At 46.1% G+C, this 17,896-nt stretch overlaps 1 protein-coding gene across 1 annotated transcript; it reads right to left on the minus strand.

Moving 5' to 3' along the window:
* Positions 1 to 158: 158 nt before the first annotated feature.
* On the minus strand, positions 159 to 9,192 carry Nudt19 (nudix hydrolase 19). The gene is made up of 3 exons (XM_055594882.1): positions 8,307 to 9,192; positions 3,923 to 4,130; positions 159 to 555 (listed from the first exon to the last, which is right to left on the minus strand). The coding sequence occupies exons 1-3, from the start codon at positions 8,988 to 8,990 to the stop codon at positions 341 to 343; spliced, it is 1,107 nt and encodes a 368-aa protein (XP_055450857.1). The 5' UTR covers positions 8,991 to 9,192; the 3' UTR covers positions 159 to 340.
* Positions 9,193 to 17,896: the final 8,704 nt, after the last annotated feature.

The following is a 17,896-nucleotide window of genomic DNA, read 5'->3' on the forward strand; positions in this document are numbered from 1 at the left end:
CCTAATTAGCTGCATTAGCTCCTACAGAAAGTCTGAGAGATCCAGGGCTCAGTCTCCACAGCATACCAGGAAACCTGCTAATAGATGGGATGGTTAGAAGATGGCAGGAGACCCCTCTTTAAATGTTAAGCTAATAAAACAACCATTGTGAAAATGTGTAGCTTGGTAACAAGATCTTTAATACTTCATATATTTTATACTTGTGGCTTGCTGTGCCATTTGAAGAATGGCAGATGCTCCCGCAATGCACACGACACAAGAAACAGCTCATTGTGCATTTAGCATTCCTTAGATCTCAGACAAGTTCAGCCACTCCTCCTTATAGCATAAGCAGAAGAGCTTACAAGCGTGCAGTGTGGCTCTTATCCATGATGTAGGTCTTGGGGTATACGTGCTTATTCTTGGATGGAAGATTCACGTGGATTTCACAGCACTGGAGACCATGGAACACAATTCGGTTAACCACTTTGCCTTCCTTCAAAATCTCTTCAGTCTTTTTGTCAGTAGACATAGTCTTCTCTAAGAAGTCCGAGTCTTTCACATACAGCTCATCTCCTGAAAAATAGTAAAAATTAATTTCCACAAGGCACAACCTATCAATGACATAAAGTAGAATTTTTTGTATGTACTCGATGTTGACAATTAGTTGGTGTTTTTCTTGTTGCTACTTTTATTTTTAAATTTATTTTCTTGCCAGGCATGGTGGTGCATGCTTGTAATCCCAGCACTGGGGAGGCAGAGGCAGGCAGATCTCTGAGTTTGAGGCCAGCCTGGTCTACAAAGTGAGTCCAGGACAGTCAAGGCAACACAGGGATATCCTGTTTGGAAAAAAAAAATTATTTTGTTATTAATCTATTTGTGTGTATCTGTGTGCATGTATACTGCCTGAGGTGGGTGGATACTGGGAACTGAATTCAGATCCTCTGGGAGAGAAAAACAGCACAGCCTCCAGCCACTGCGACTCTCTCTAGCCCTGTTTCATGTTTTTAAAGAGAGGGGTCTCTTCCTCTACCGAGTGTGTGCACAACTACAGGCAAGCATGAGGACTCAACGGAGGCTAGAGGACAATCCCACGTGTTCCTCCAGAACATTCCACCCCTTGTTTCAGATGGGGTTTCTTACTGGCCTGGCATTTCACCAACTGGGGCAGGAGAGCTGGTCCATGAACTTCCAGGGATCTGCCCGTCACGGCTTCCCATCCTGCTGTTACAATGCTGGGATTACAGACCCTGCCACCAGGCCTGGCTCTCTGCACCAGTTCAAGGGATCCAAACCCAGGCCCTCACACTATCAAAACTAATGAATGGGCTGGAGAGACGGTGCATCAGATAAGAGTGTTGTCTGCTCTTCCAGAGGTACTGAGTTCAATTCCTAGCAACCATCTCTACTGGACTCTGATGCTGTCTTCTGGTGTGCAGGCATACATGGAGATAGAGCACTCATACATAAAATAAATATTTTTAAAGTGTAGTTTTCTTTTTCTTTTAAGATTTATTTATTTTATTATGTATACAATGTTCTGCCTGCATGTACACCTGGACGCCAGAAGAGGGCACCAGATCGCGAGCCACCATGTGGTTGCTGGGAATTGAACTCAGGACCTCTGGAAGAACAAGCAATGTTCTTAACCTTTGAGCCATCTCTCCAGCCCTGTAAGATTTTTTTTTAATTGATGCCTATAGTATCTCTATTATGAACTATAATTTATCATAATTCAGCAGCACTGAGAATAAAACTGAGGCCTTGATTCAAGGGAGGCAAGCACTCCATCAACTCACATGTCCAGCCAAAAGATCTGCAAGTTTTGAACTACTTCATGACTCTCTTTAGCCTATTAAACATTAACATTAATGTTTGCTTTAATAACAGCACTTTTGATGTTTTCATATGGGTTTGTTCTGATCATCTTAATCTATTTTCCTTATTTTAAAATTTTTCTTCTGTTTACCGTTTACTTGTACAGACGTGGAGGCCAGAAGCTGACACAGATGACACTGAGGCCCTTCCTCCATCACTCTCCACGTTATTTATTTTTTTCCTTGAGGCAGGGACTCTCACCAAAATTGGAACTCATCCATTTAGTGAGACTCACGGGCCAGGAAGCCCCAAGGATCTCCTGTAGTTACCTGCTCAGCCGGGACTACGGTGGCCACAGGCTGGCCTCTGACGTGAATACTGGCCATATGAAGTCACATGCTATGTTTACACAGCAAGTACTTACTGAGCCAAATCTCAATCACTCACTTAATTCAGATTTAATATCATTTGTATCAAACTGCTAGGGGTTGGGGAGATGGCTCAGGGGTTAAGAATACTGGCTGCTCTTCCGGAGGACGTGAGTTCAGTTCCCACAACCCCCACGGCCGCACACTATCACTGTAAGTCCAGTTCCAGGGGATCCAGTGCCCTCTTCTGGCCTCTTCTGTGGATATTAGGCACACTGGTGGGGTGTGTATACACACATGGAGGCAAACACACCATAAAATAAAAACAGACCATAAGAAACAAAGCCTGCTAAACTGTTCCTCCTTAGGGTTATTAACAAATCTTATCAGGAACCAAAGAGGAGTGCCCACCACAACATGAATCAGTTTGCGAAACAGTAACTGTGCAGCAAATTCCCTAATTCAAACAAGCTGACAGTTCACAAGCTCCCATAAAACTAAAATGTAAAAGTGCGATAATACATGAGAAAAGAAATTTGACGATGCCCAGAAAAAATGTATATGTATACATATATGCATGTTTCTAAATTCAGAATTTTTAGTTGTAATAAAACTGAAACTTTGGTGGCACACCTCTGATCCCGGAACAGGGGTAATGAAGGCAGGACTATAGTCCTCTGAGAAAAAGCGTCTCAACTGAGGGATTGCCCGGATCATACTGGCCTGTGGAAAGACTGACCTGCTTGTTATTTGAGTAGGGGTGGGCAGAGTCAGAGAGTCCGGGACTGAATAAGAAAGCTCGCTAAGCATAGCCCTTGGTGACCCAGCTGCCAAGCAGAACTCTCCATGGTTCCCGATGTAGCGCTCTGGTTGTAAGGCGAGTTGCTTGGCTGAAAGCAGTGTCGCCTGTAATGCTTGAAAGCCTGCCTTTGAGTTCCTGCCCCTAGCTCCCCGCAGTGATGGACCAAAACCCGTAATCTGAAATAAAATCCTTCCTCCACAAACTTGCTTTTGGTCATGGTATTTGTCATAGGAACAGAGTGAAACTAGAAATATGTATTTTTATGACTCTGACCTTTTTTCCCCCTCCCCCTTTGATTTTTTTTTTTTTTTTTTTTTTGAGACAAGGTTTCTTTGTGTAACAGTCTTGGCTGTCTTGGACTCACTTTGTAGACCAGGATGGCCTCCAGTTCACAGAGATCTGCCTGCCTCTGTCTCCCAAGTCCTGGAATTAAAGGCATGTGCCACCATGCTGGGCTACTTTGACCTTCTTTTAATTAGTACCGGGAAATGTCTTGATATTACAAAGTTTATGTCTGAGCACCACGGCTGAACAACAACAACAACAATTTAAAATAAAAACAAAAAACAAAACGGGCTGGAGAAATGGCTCAGTGGTTAAGTGGACTGACCTGGGTTCAATTCCCAGCATCCACATGGCAGCTCAACAACTGTTAATTCCAGGACCCGCCACCCTCACACAGACATACATGCAGGCAAAACACCAATGCACATAAAGTAAAAATAAATTCTTAAAAAAATTTAAAAAATCAACAAAACATCCCTCAAGGGTTTAAGGAAGCTTATGATTTTGTAGTAGATGGCGGCATTCGGAGCTATCAGGGGGCACATGTGGCCTAATGCCACAGGCCCAGGATATAAAGCAGGTTGTAACTCCTGTCTCTGCTGGGCAGCGCAGCCAGGCAGCCTTGGTACCAAACGTGAGTACTCAGGGCACCGGCCCTTCCCTCACTCACCCGGGAGAAGGTTGATGGCGCCGTCAGCTGTGGAGAGCATGATCGGCAGCCACTTCTCAGCTGCTTCCGGCAGGCAATCTGAACAAAATCTGCACAGATCGGAGAAAGAAACAAAGTTTTCAAGTCTTCTCACTTCATAGAACTGCGGGGGCGCCAGCCACATTTTCTGTGTTTGTAACTGTTCTGTTGCCTCTGTCGGGGATGACCACTGTAGGAGACAACGGAAGAAGCTGTGTGAGATCAGTCAGTCAGCAGCCAGCAGCCAGCAGCCAGCAGCCGGGTGGAGACACACGATCCACGTGACCTGAAAAATGAACTTAGAGGCCTCGCCGGATCTCTCCCAGGCAGTGAGGGCACTCAGAGGCCTCGACCCTGCCTTACACCTACTGTACTGCCAGAGCAGAGAAACTGCTTGAGTCCAGCAGCTGAGGTCCCTCCTCGGTAACAGAGTGAGCTCCTGTCTGGCAAAGAAAGAACTAGACGCTGGAGCGCTCAGTGGGCAAAAGCAGTTGCTGCTCTTCCAGAGGACCAGAGTTGGTTCCCAGCACCCACGCTGGACAACTCACAACCACCCATAACTCAAGTTCTAAGGAATCCAACGCTCTCTTCTGGACTCTATGGTCATCTGCACGCTTGTTAACGAACAGAAATAATATCAACCAAATAGTATTAAGTAATAATACTTATTAAAAATGTTAACAATTATTAAATAATATGTATCAACAATTATCAAATGCTAATTAAGATATTAATTATAATTAACAAAATAATAACAATTATTTAAAAAACCCTTTTGCTCACAAGAGCTTAATAGAATAAAGGTGTGTGCCACCACACGGCACCCGCATCTAGCATTCTTACTGACGGGAGCAGACACAGACCAAAATTTGGGAGGCTCACACAGGGTAGTATTTGGTGAACAGGTACTTGAGGGAAATCTACACAGAACTGAACCCCAAGACTCTACCAACTTCTTGCCTGTGCACTGTTGGGGGTTGGTCTGGTGCTATTTATTCTAATGGTGGTTGCTCCCCCTCCACTCCCCTCCCATCTGCCTGCTGTTTTTTAAAGCAGACACTTAAGTACTCCCAAAGAGGCTGTAAACCTTGCCTTCCAGTTTGGCCAATAAAATTCTAACACGCCTGGGCAAAGGTGACTGGGGCAGGGCGAAGGTTCTACAGGAGAGAGGATCGTGAGGAGGAAGAGGAGAAAGGTGGAGGAGAGAGGAGAAAGCAGAGTTGCCATGGTATAGAAAAAGAACCACGTGGCCGACGTGGAAAGGAACGGCCCAGATGGAGAATATAAGCAAGTATTTTGGGATTATGGATGGGAAGTAGTCCAGATAGGAATGTTTGTTAAAGCACATGGCATGGGCTGGGGGGCTGGGAGGTAATGAGATAGCATAGGTGAAATTTTATCTGCCCAGCCCAAGGTGAAGTAAGGCAAATCTGAAAGCTAACAGGCTTCCGTCTTTCTTGATTATGACAGCGAGTTAGATAATACCACCGTAATAATGATGGGGCAAATAATAACCATTATTAGCCCTATAAAGATTCCTTCCTGCAACAGTGCAGAATGACTGAGGAAAGAGCAACCACCGGGGAGGTTTCTGACTAAAGTTTTCATGCTTTCTTGGAGGCAACATTTTTTTTCCCCAATTTTCCCCAGCACTGTATCCCTGCCAGTGGGAATGCCTTAATTGAATGTAAGGAGCGCCTCCATTCAAATGACCAGAGAAGGCCACCTAATGGAATCACAGCTCCACGCGCTCCGAATAAACAGCCATTTCAAATAAACCTCAAAATGATAAAGTCCATCTCTAAAAACTTAACTGCCAGCCAGCAAAGCGCAACACTTGAAAGGAGCAGAACAAAACCCAGCATTCAACAACTTAAAAACAAATGCTAAACCTGGCGCAGTGCCACAGTCCCAGCACTTGGGGAGGTAGGGGCAGGCAGATTGCCGTGAGTTCCAGGGCAGCGAGGTCTACAAAGCACGGCCAGGACTACACAAAGAAACCCTGTCTCAAAACAACAACAACAAAAACCCAAAATAAAAAAAAGTTCAAAACAAATGCTAACATGCAATCAAAAACTTCAGGACAGGTCAAGCACAGGGAAATGTGGTTTGTAACTCACACATCTTTCTTAAAAAAGATAAATTTAAAAAAGACTCAAAGAGAAGCTCAGGCTGGAGAGATGGCTCAGTGGTTAAAAGCACTCACAGGTCCTGAGTTCAATTCCCAGCACCCACATGGTGGCTCACAACTATCTCTATTGGGAACTGATGCCCTCTTCTGGCATGCAGGCATACATGCAGCTAGAGCACTCATATACATAGAATAAATAAATCTTTAAAAGAGAGAGAGAAGCTCAAGGACAATTTTCCTAGGAGTAAAGGGCATTCAAGCCATCAATCTCAGCAGGTGCTAGCAGAAGGGAGACCAGGTGGATTAAAGGGAGACAGCTATGGCTTAGCTGGTGACCTGCTAGAAGTGGGGATAGGGGAGTGGCTTCAGAGGAAAAGAGTGACAAAGCCCAGAGTCTGAGCAAGCACACCCAAGCTTTGGACAGTACTTCAAAGGAAACCATAGACGAAAAAGGCCTTTGTGAGCGGCTCAAGAGAAGCAGGGAGGCTCTGCACACTTTGCCGTGGAAATACCGTAAGCATTGGCACCATGAGGCTCCTAAAAGGAATTCTAGGTTGCGACAAGTTGACAATCACGCTATCTTTTCTAGCCCCTGTTCTCAGCAGTCCCGTTGGTTCAAAGATGTAAAGAAAATATCAACATGACAACAGAAAAAAATATGATAAAAGACAATTTTTTTAAAATTAAATTTATACTTAACTCTTCCTATGTGTGTGCTTTGCCTGCATGTACATTTGTACACCACCTATACAGAAGAGGGCATCAGATCCTCTAGGACTTGAGTTACGGGCAGCTGTTCCACTATTTACAGTTGACATTTCCTAAAACAAGTGTAAACCTAAAAAACAATAATTAAGCTGGGTATGGGGGTGCATGCCCTTAATCACAGCATTTGGAAGGCAAAGGCAGCCGGAGCTCTCGAGTTCAAGGTCAGCGTGGTCTACAGAGTCGGTTCCAGGACACCCAGGGATACACAGACAGACCCTGTTTCAAAAAAACAAAAACCAGCAATTGAGTCTATTCAAATGAAATACAGAAAGAAAAAGGCTGAAACAAGTGAACGAGGCATCCGTGTCCCATGGTGGACTCAGCAGTCCAACAAATGTGTAATTGCAGTTACAGAAAACAAGGGGAGGGAACCAGAGAGACGGCTCCACGAGATGTGGAGAGAAACCATCCTGCAGAAGACCTGAGTTCAGTTCCCAGCACCCACTCAAGATGGCTTACAACCGTCCTTAACTCCAACTGCAGGTGATTAGACACTTCTAATCACACAGATACACAATTCAAAGTAAATCCTTTTGTCTGTTTTACAAAAAGAAAATAACAGAAGGTTTAAAACATTTGAATAGATGAAGACAAAGTTGAAGTGGTGGCACACTCAAGACCTTGGGGTCTAAGCCTGAAGTCTAGCTGTGTCTGATGTTAGTGAGACAAAGGAGAGAGGGCAGGGCAGGAGGGAGGAGGGAGAGAGAGAGAGGGACAGACAGAGAGAGAGGGAGCAAGAAGGTGGAGAAAGGGATTAGAAAAGGAGGGAAAGAAGGTAAAAGGAGAGCGACTCTTTCCTTTTGCAGGCATCGCTGGATTGTAGGTGACAAAATGAAGTTCAACCCCTTCGTGACCTCTGACCAAAGCAAGAACCGCAAACAGCATTTCAATGCACCGTCTCACTTTCGGAGATAGATCACGTCTTCCCCTCTTTCCAAAGAGCTGAGACAGAATATAATGTTCGCTCCATTCCAAAGTTCGGGGTGTCCACAAAGGCCAGCAGACTGGCAAAGCAGTACGGTGTACAGCAAGAAGTATGCCATCTACAATGAGCGACTTCAACGAGAAAACGGTCCACGTGGGCACCCACTCCAGCAAGGCGGTTATCATCAGGCTAAAGCAGGACAAAGACTAAGAAGATCCTGGAAAGGAAAGCCAAGTCTCGGTAAGTAGGAAAGGGGAAGGGCAAATACAAGGAAGATCGAAAGATGCAGTAGAGGCCTCTCATCTACAACCTTTATTAAAGACTATTTTTTTAAAAAAAGTAGAGGGAGGAAGAGAAGAGAAAGGGAGTTAGGAAAAAGGAGAAAGTGAGAAGGGATGAAGACGGCAGGAGAAAGTGAACCCTATACAGACGGCTGGCGGCACTGCCGTGTCCACGCTTAGGGAAACCCGTAGGGTGAGAGTCGGAACGCCTTTGGTCTGGGGTAAGGCTCGCGCATCCCGGGGGTCCCGCGGTCCCCTTACCTTGTAACCCACCATCTCGGCCAGGTCGATATCCACGCTCGGGGTCTCTCGCAGGAGGCACAGGAGGAAAGTGGTGTCGAAGCGGAGGCTGCCGCGCCCGTACGGCGTGAGCCAGCCGCCCCAGTCGTGCAACGCCCAGATGTCCGGCGTGCAGTCGAGATGCTCGCACAGCTGCACGAAACAGTGCGGGTCACTGCGCACGCGCGAGCGCCAGTCGGCGAGACCCGGAGGAGGGGACAGCGCGAGGCCCGGCTCCCGAGGAGCCGGCGCCGAGCTCCGCGGCCGCAGCAGCAGCACCCCAGCCTCCTCGAAGGTCTCACGGATGGCACAGATGCGCGCCGCTACGTCATCAGGCAGCGCCGCGCCGTCCGCGTCGCCCTGGAACAGCCCCGGAAAGGGGTGCCGCGGAAGCGGCGCCGGGCCTAGGCCGAACCGCGGCGGCGTGTGCCGAGGCGCGAAGAGGCGCAGCCAGTCGGCCGAGCTGTCGGCCGCGTCCAGCACGCCGCCCGGGAAGACGTGCGCGCCCGGCAGGAAGCGCTGTTTTAGCGAGCGCTGGAGGAACAGCAGCCGGAAGTCTTCGGCGGCCGCTGAGGCGGCGGGGCCCGGGCGGGTCCAGCCCGCGGCCAGCATCACGGTGGCCGCCCGGCGCCAGGTGCTCGGGCCGGATCGCAACGGGCCGCTCATGGCTGGCGACCTTCAGATGCCCCTTACAGTGTGGCCGGATCGTGGAGTGAGGTCCCGAAGCCCGATGGATTTGAGGGCCCGAGAAAGAACCGCCTCGCGGTTCCGGGACGTCTGAGTGTGGGAGGAGCGTGGTTCCCGCGCCAGAACACCTCCTCGAGGGCGCTGCCAGGGTCATTCTCGCCCTGGCTGCTAACACCAGCCAGAGAACGGGACAGAGTGATCCACCGGAGGGCGCTGGGTCGTTAAGCAGAAGTGCTGAAGCGTGTGGAGTGGCAACCGCAATCTAGTTGTGTCCTTACTTCCCCCCTAAACCCAGGTGGCTAGGACTTTGTCCCCTACGTTGGTAATCTGGCCTGTTACCTTTACGGGTATGGGACTGCGAAGTTTCAAGATCAGGGGTCTGAGCTTCGCAAGCTCACTCGAGCCATGCTCATAAGGAAGGAATAGGTGGACCAGACACCAAGTTAGCTGTGTAGTTTTGAATGTCTTTGGTGAGTCTCTGTCCATCGGGGCAGTTTGTCTTAAGGTTTTATTGTCAGGACACTTGAAGACCCTGGAAAATTATCTTAGATAGTGTGATTACTTCTTGTTTTCTTTTTTTGTGGGAGATGTTTAATCGTAGCCTAGGAGCTTTCCCATAAACTTTTAGGTGGCTGGAAAACTTGCACTTCTAAGAACAGCATGCCTGCTCTGCGGGGAACAGCTTGTTTCTGTCTCCCTTTAGTTCTTTCTCAGTCACCAACTCTCACAAATGCCATTCTCATCGATCACCTATTTGTTAGGTTTTTGGATGAGTTTGGTTATACTCTTGGGGCTAGAGAGAGCGCTCAGCATTTAAGAGAACTTGCTGCTTTTTGCAGATGACCGGAGTTCAATTCCCGGCACCCATGTCTGGGGGTTCACAATTTCCTGTAACTCCAGTTCCAAAGGATCTTACACCCTTTTCTGGCTTCTGTGGGCACTGCAACCACATAATGCAGGAACAGACAGTCAGGCACCCACACATAAATAAAAAGTAACTCTTTAAGAAGATTCTTCTGCTGAGCCACTTGGAAACGTTTGTTTGTTTAGGGACTGGCCTGGAATGGGTAGGCAGCCTAGCTAGCCTGGTCCCAAACTCTCCCAAGTGCTAGGATTACAGATGGGAGGACCCACACCTGTCTGAAATGGAATTTTTTTTTTTTGGTTGGTCGGTTTTGAGAAAGTGTCATTATATAGCCTTGGCTTTTGGGGAACTTGCTATGAAGACCAGACTGGCCTAGAACTCAACAGAGATCGGCCTTCCTCTGCCTCCTGAGTGCTGGGGTGAAAGGTGTGCGCCACCACCATCATTTTTTTAAGTTGACTTTTGTTGTTGTTAACATTATGCCTAAAGACTCATGTGACTGTGTACCGGCTGCATGTTGAGAAACAGAAAGTGGGGCACAGGTGGAGAAACTCGTAGAGCAGGAAGGGCAACACCTGCCCTACTGTGATAACTGCCCCCTGCCATTATCTTGTGAGTCAACAGACCACCCGTGTCTAAACTCATGCTCTTGGTACCAAGACAGGAATTTTGATCTGAAATTAATTTCTAAAGCTATTGTGGAACGCAGGTGCCATTATGGGAACTTGTTTTTTTGGGTTTTTTTTTTTTTCATATTTATTATTTATATTTGCTAGTGCCGATGAGTGAATGTGGAGCCCAGATGACGACTGGCAGGAGTCAGCTCCCCTCCTCCACAATGGAGTCCCTTAGCATCGAACGTGGGTCATCAGCCGTGGCTGCCAGTGCCATTACCTTCCCCCAGCTCCAGCTCTCTCACCAGCCCTCTGCATAAAAAAAAAAAAAATCCTCTCCCCTGTAGGTGGTAAAAGGATGGCCCCTGAGTCGTTAAAGGCCATACTCACAACTGCATAGTAACTCAGTTAGGTGGGCCTGGCCTAGAGGCCATAGAATGTACCAGGCAAGAACCTGGGTGAGGGCCTCAGTGAAAAGAATGGTAGTAGAGTAGGGAAAGGGAAATTGTTTAAGGTGCACTCAGGAAATAGAGGACACAACATGGTGATTGTCTGTGCAGAGCAAAGGAGGGGAAGAGGGGAAGTTCTGACTTAAGGGACTAAAGTGTGATATTCTTTCAAATCTAGGAGTGATGATTTCAGGTAGGAAACACTCTGAGCTTTGTCCGTTTACTTGTGAAATACTTGCCACAGCCAATAAGGTAGAAAGTTATTACTGCAGGTGACTAAGTTTTTATGCAAGAGATTAAGAAAGGACACATTCATTAATACTGCTCCATGGCTTTGTGACTCTCAATGTTTGTTTTCCTACCAACTGGTTTCCCCAGATTCGGGTCACTCCAGAGCAAGCCGACCAAGCCCTAAAGTACAGGGCAAAGTAGCTGAAGTGGCGTTTCTGTATCTGTGTAGTGCTAGGGGTTAAAGCCAGCACCTTGACAGTGCTGGGCGGGTGTCCTGCCTCTGCGCTGCATCACCAGCCTGTAGTTTTCTGAGACTCTTTAATTGTGTAGGCCAAGATGGCCTCAAGCATATAGTCATCCCACATCAGCCTCTGGAGTCCTAGAATTGCAAGTGTGCACCAGCAACAGTCAGAAACTGGACTTGTTAATTATTTTGTAGTTGTTAATTATTCTTTTAGAGTGTGTACCCCATGGACCTGAAATTAGAGGTAATTGTGAACTGTTGGAACTGGGTTCTGGGAACTGAACGCAGATCTTCTGTTAGAGCAACAAGCTCTCTTGACCATGAGCCACGTCAAGAAACTGGATTTTAACCAGTATAGAACCAAAGCCACCTCCTCTGGCTGTTCTACCCAGTAGGTTTTGTAATAATGCCTAGCAGTTTTATGTAAGAGATCAGAGACAGAATCAGTATCCTGGACTGTAGCCAAGAATCAGAATAGAAGCAAAGAGTGGTCCCTGAACATCAAGACAGATACAAATATGATCCAATCCTCTGATCTCAGAGGGTCAATTATGTATTAACTATTCCATGGGCTTAAAACAATAAGGATTTGCCATGCCTCTGTGGATAAGGAATTTAGGAACACTTGGTTGAGTGGCTCTGACTCAGGATTATTCTCTATGAGACTTCGGTTACTGTGCCATCCATCTGCCCGGCCTGGTGGATTCCATTTCTTGGAGATTCACATGACTGTTGAGGCTTCAGTTTCTTACCATGTGGGTATTTCCATTTGGCTGATTGAAAATTGGATATTTGAAGCTGGGGATGGTCTTATGCTACACTAACTCCAGAACCGTCTGTATAGCATAAAAATATGTTATGCAAGCATTAAATTATGCAAACAGACAGAAGACACGTTTCCTACGGGAATCAGCTTCCTGGAAGTCCCTAGCAAGAACCCTAACATGGCCATCTAAGCCAAAAGATGTATTTTAAGTTCCACGCTTATTTGGTTACAAGACCGGAATTGATGAGCTCCTTTATTGCTGTTTCTCTATGATTCTTGAAACAGTACAGTTAACTATTCAAGGAAACATTTCTAATAGATCACTAAAAGCTTTAGCAAATAAGAGTAGAAGGAAAATAAAATTTTAGGAGAGGTAATAAATCAGATTCAGCATCAGGAATTGCTTGTGGAAAAACCAAACATTGTAGGTGGTAAAAGGACAAGAGTTTTAGGGCTTTCTAAAGAAAATGTTTAATCAGGATCTGTTAGGATAAATGCTCTGGATATTCCCACTGCAGTAAAGCTACTACAAAACCATTACCTAACACGGGTATTTATGATGAGGCAGAAAGAAGACAGGCAAACAGAAGGTCAAAAATTTTTGTATTATACTATAAGTTTTACAGACAGGCTAGCTCAAGTATCTTATCTCTGATTATTAACAACCCCTAATTAACTAACAATAAACTACGAAAACAGACCACAAGTTTAACAAGCCCCTGGCCCTCTACTCGATAAATTGGCAAACAAGTCACTAGTTCTATGTTTGCTCTGCTTAAGAGGCTGTTAGACCAAGATTTTTGTAGACACTGTTTCTACCAGGTTACTCTTTCAGTTAAAATATAAACTTTGTAAATGTTCCGGGGGATATGTCAACTTTAAGGTGCTTCTTTGTAAGATTACTATAAAAGTGTTGGCTTGACTTCAGTAAAGCGCAGAAGATCCAAACCAATACCACCTGGTGTGAGTCTGTCATTTCGCCTCTCTGTGCCTTCCTGATATCCGAATTCTCTGATTCTCCCTTGGACGTGGGGCACCCGAAGGGGCCGGTCCGTGGCAGTCTTATATATTTGAGGCCAGCCTGGTCTACAAATCGAGTCCAAGACAGTCAAGGCTACACAGAGAAACCTTGTCTCAAAAAAGAAAGATAGATAGATCGGAGATTTGCTGGCACTGATGCGTTTAACAGCCTTGGAAGTCATGCTCCATCGTTCTTGCCTCAGTCTGTTACTTGGGTCAGTCCCAGTTAATGGCAGGAAAGATGGAGATATCTGGGGTCATCCAGGAGGCTGGCTACCAGAGTGCATTAAAAACAGTGAGGCTGTCTAGCAGTTTTAACCTCGGCAGTGGGGATTAAACCCAGAGCTTCCCAAATGCTAAGTAAGAATTCTATCACTGAGCTGCAACCCCAGCCATAGCCATCTAAAAACGGTAAGAAAACATTAAAAGTGTCTGTCACATTTGGCTCAACATTTAAGTTGAGCAATAGTGTGGATGTTCCATCAACTTGGGTTTCTATATACGTAACTGCTATGAACAAAAGCCAAAAACAACCCCAGCAGTAAAGTCAACACAATTAAGTAGAAAATCTGAAAGTCACAAAGTATTTGAATTCAGGAAAAGAGGGGAGAAAAAAAAAAAAAAAACCAACCTGTGACTTCAAGGGAAAACTCCAGAAAAGATAAGACAGAAGACAGATCATAATGGTTTACTTAGGACCATAAGCCCAGCAAGTGTTTGAATCTGGCTCTGTACCCACCTGCGTGTTCTCAGAGTGTGCTACCCTGTTCTTCGGTGTGGTGGCTCAGTTGCCAGCAGCTGCAGGCCCAGCACCAAGGACACACAGGAATTCTTCATGGTCATTACTCTGAGTGGGGTGCCAGCAGGTCACCAGGGAATGGGTGGCTTTGTTTATAACAAGAGTTGCACACTTCACAGCTAAGAATACTTGATCATTCTGTTTGAAAGATTCTTCCCTGCTGTCTTCACAATAAGAAATGTATTTTTTAATTATTTTTTATTAATTACAGTTTATTCACTTTGTATCCCAACTGTAGCCCCCTCCCTCATCCCTCCCAATTCCATCCTTCCTCCCTCTTCTCCACCCATGCCCCTCCTCCAGTCCAACCTATACGGGAGGTCCTCCTCCCCTTCTATCTGACCCAAGTCTATCAGTTCTTATCAAGAGTGGCTGCATTGTTTTCCTCTGTGGCCTGGTAAGGATGCTCCCCCATCAGGGGGAGGTGATCAAAGAGCAGGCCACTGAGTTCATGTCAGAGACAGTCCCTGTTCCCCTTACTAGGGAGCCCTTTTGGACACTGCGCTGCCATGGGCTACATCTGAGCGGGGGTTCTAGGTTATCTCCATGCATGGTCCTTGAGTGGAGTATCAGTCTCAGAAACGATCCCTAGGCCCAGATTTTTATTTTTCTTGTGGAGCTTCTGTCCCCTCCAGGTCTTTCTGTCTCCCCCTTCTTTCATAAGATTCCCTTCACTCTGCCCAAAGTTTGACTATGAGTCGCTTATATGACTTAACAGAACATACCTAAAACTCTGAAGGAAAGGGGGGGAAATTCATTCAGGTCATGTTGCTATTTCTCTAAGTCCACGTGAGTCTTATTTTAGCCTCGAGTTGAACAAGCCCCACCTGTTTCTGTTCGTCACTGTGGGGACCCCTGCAAATGCCATGGCCAACAGAGTAACATCCGAATGAGGCAAGAAGGAAATGCGACTCAGTGGCTTGTGTTGGTTCAGACTTCACGACACCAGGCAGTTCACTTTAGGCATAATAAAGTAGAATACCATTCGGAAGAAAAAGTTCCCTGGCGTGACACATCCTGTGTGCGCGGTGAGGAATAACTACATCAAAACTTGTGAGAGCGCTGTCACTTCTTCCGTGAAGATGGCTTCTGGAGATAAGCTATATGTATTAACGACCTCAGGGAGGACCTGGTGTTATCTCAGCACCGAGGTTATTAACTATTTCTGGTTCTGGTTGTGTGAGCCTTGGGGGAGCGAAATATAGCCCGGCCCTAGTGTGGGGGCTGCCTAGGCTATTAGCTGCTCCCATTCCCAGCCTTCTGGGTGGAAAATACACCTTGTCCCTTGAAAAAACAACCCTGTGTGCCTACCATTCCTGGCTTCCCTAGTGTTGTGAGTCCAAAGATCTCTTGTCTTGTGTTGCCAAGAATTCATTATCAGGTTTTTTAGCTAAGAGGATGGAGGAACCAAGTTGAAGATTTATTTCAGTGGTAGAGGATTTGCCTGCTTTGACCCTTGTGAAACAACAACCTGGGTGCTGGGGAGATGGTTCAACAAGTGAAAGGCACTGGCAAACCTGAGGACCTGAGTTTGATCCCCAGAGCCCACCAGAGGACTGACTTCTGCAGTTTGGTCTTGACCTTTGCATGTGTGCAGTGTCACAAAGGAAGAACTTGAAAAACAACATAAGAAAGCCTAAATAAATCTGTTAAAGTAACTTACCAGTTTTTGTTTTGTTAGATTTGTGTTATTTTTATGTATGTTTTCCCTGCATGTCTGTGCACCACACGCATGCCTGGTGCCCATGGAGGTCCGAGAGGGCATTAGGTTGCCTGGAATTTGAGTTAGAATGTCTCTGTCCACAACTCAGGCCACTTCTCCCCCTTGGCAAAACGTTGACCTCTGGAGGAAAAAACATTTCCATATTTATTATCTGAAGAGCTGGTAATGAATACTTCTTTGGGCAATGTATACTCCTCAAGTTTGGGAAGGTTTGACCTAGAGCAGCCTTGTGCCTGCCTCGGGGGTGCTGTGGTCACACTGCATGGCTTCAGGTCAGACCTGCAACAAAGGGAACCCTCTGGCTGCCCTAGGCCAGAGTCTTAAGTGCTTTGTCTCTGAATCTGAAAGGCTTTAGGAACAAATGACAGCAACTCCTCCCCTTGGCTGCTGGGCCACCTGTTAGGAGGTGACATACTGAGGGCAGACCTCCTGTCTCACTTCACTGTGATAGACAGCCCCAAAGGTGCGTTTGCTGGGTGAATCTAAATTCAAGTTGGCCATCAAGACCAACCATCATAATGGTCCTTCCTCATGCCCAGAAGAGGCAGCCCTTTGTCCAGTAGCCTCTCACTGTGCTCTTAGTGTCCCTGTCTAATAGTCTGTCACAATGTTGTGGTGCTTGTTTTCAAGTAATCCCTACTAGATGCCAAACAGGGAGACCAAAACAACAGCCTTTAAAGAGTGGAAACTTCCAACAGAACTCCAGGAGGGAAAGGCTGAAGTTCTGGCACCAAGGCGAGAGGCACTTGCCTTCAGGAAGAGGGTCGCATAGCTCTGAAATAAGTCATCACATATTTCTTATTCTGGATTTTGTTTTCATCCTCTCTGTAAGACTGTAACACTGCCACAGGAAAGTAGAGAGAATCTAAGACCTTTTCTCAGTCTGGCCAAACTAGATTTTTTCCCCCCTCTATCTGTTTCCTAGTTTCTTCTGAGATAGAAACAAAGGTGGTGAGTTGATGGCCTTAAGTACCCAGGAAAAGCTGTAAGGTACCTCACTGCATCTCACATGGACAGTGTATTACAGATTAACCAGCTAAGAACAAAAAAAAAAAAAAAAGCTCTATCCAAGGGTGGCTGATTGTGAGATGGAATGGGAAGACGGGGAAATGGGATGATTTAGGAAATTAAGTTTGGGAGAGAAAGTGGTCCTTGTGTCTCAGGACATGACCTGCCCTTGATGCTGAGAAAGGAAAGCTTACTTTACTGCTCAGCCCATATTTATAGATATTTCAAACAAAGATGGTGGTTATAAGAGGTGTGTGTGTATAGCTCAAAGCAAGTGGAGTTCAGATTGCTAAATTATTCCCGATGCTTGCCTACCTCAAGTCTAGCCAAAAACCTGGCAACTAGAGATTCTGTGAAGAGACTCTATACCAAGGGAACGAGGCAGAGAGCAATGGAAAAGGATGCTTGGCATCCTCTTCTCTTCCCTATGCTCATGTGCTGCCAAATACATTCCCACACATATGTATACCCACACATACAAAAAAATTTTATGTGATTGTTTGCCTGAATATATATGTATGTATATACATGTATATATGAATACACATATGTGCAACACTAGAGTGTAGTGACCCCAGAAGGCCTGAAGAGGGCACTCAGATCCCTTGGAACTAGAATTACAGACAGTTGTAAGTTGCTATGTGGGTACTTGAAACCGAATCCCAGGTCCTCCGAAAGAATGGCCATGCTCTCAATTGCTGAGCCATCTGTCCAGCTCCCATATAAAATTTTAAAAATTGTGCTTAGGTTCAAAATGACCCACAAAATTGAGTACTCCCTCCCAAAAAACTCAAACAATTCTCAAAACTACCCGATGTGTGATGATGGTGCATAACTTTAACCCCAAGCACTCAGGAGGCAGAGGCAGGAGGATCTCTGTGAGTTCCAGCCAGCCTGCTCTACAGAGCAAGGACAGCCAGGGCTGTCCTACACAGAGAAGGCCCTGTCTTCGAAAAACAAAACAAGAAAATGAGTTTAAACGTGGGCACACTGCACGAAAGGACAGGGCTTTTCCCAGAAGATGCGGATTATTAAATGAAAATCTCCTTGCCGAGAGTGGGATACCGCCTTACCAAATCCTAGTTTTGTCTCTGGAAAGAATTCCTCAGACAGCTGTAGGCCAGTGTGGTGTGGAGCTGTGTGTCCATTGCACCAGTTGTGGACAA

Source organism: Psammomys obesus, unplaced genomic scaffold (genome assembly GCF_907164565.1).
Source record: "Psammomys obesus unplaced genomic scaffold, mPsaObe1.curated_primary_1811, whole genome shotgun sequence".
NCBI lineage: Eukaryota > Metazoa > Chordata > Mammalia > Rodentia > Muridae > Psammomys > Psammomys obesus.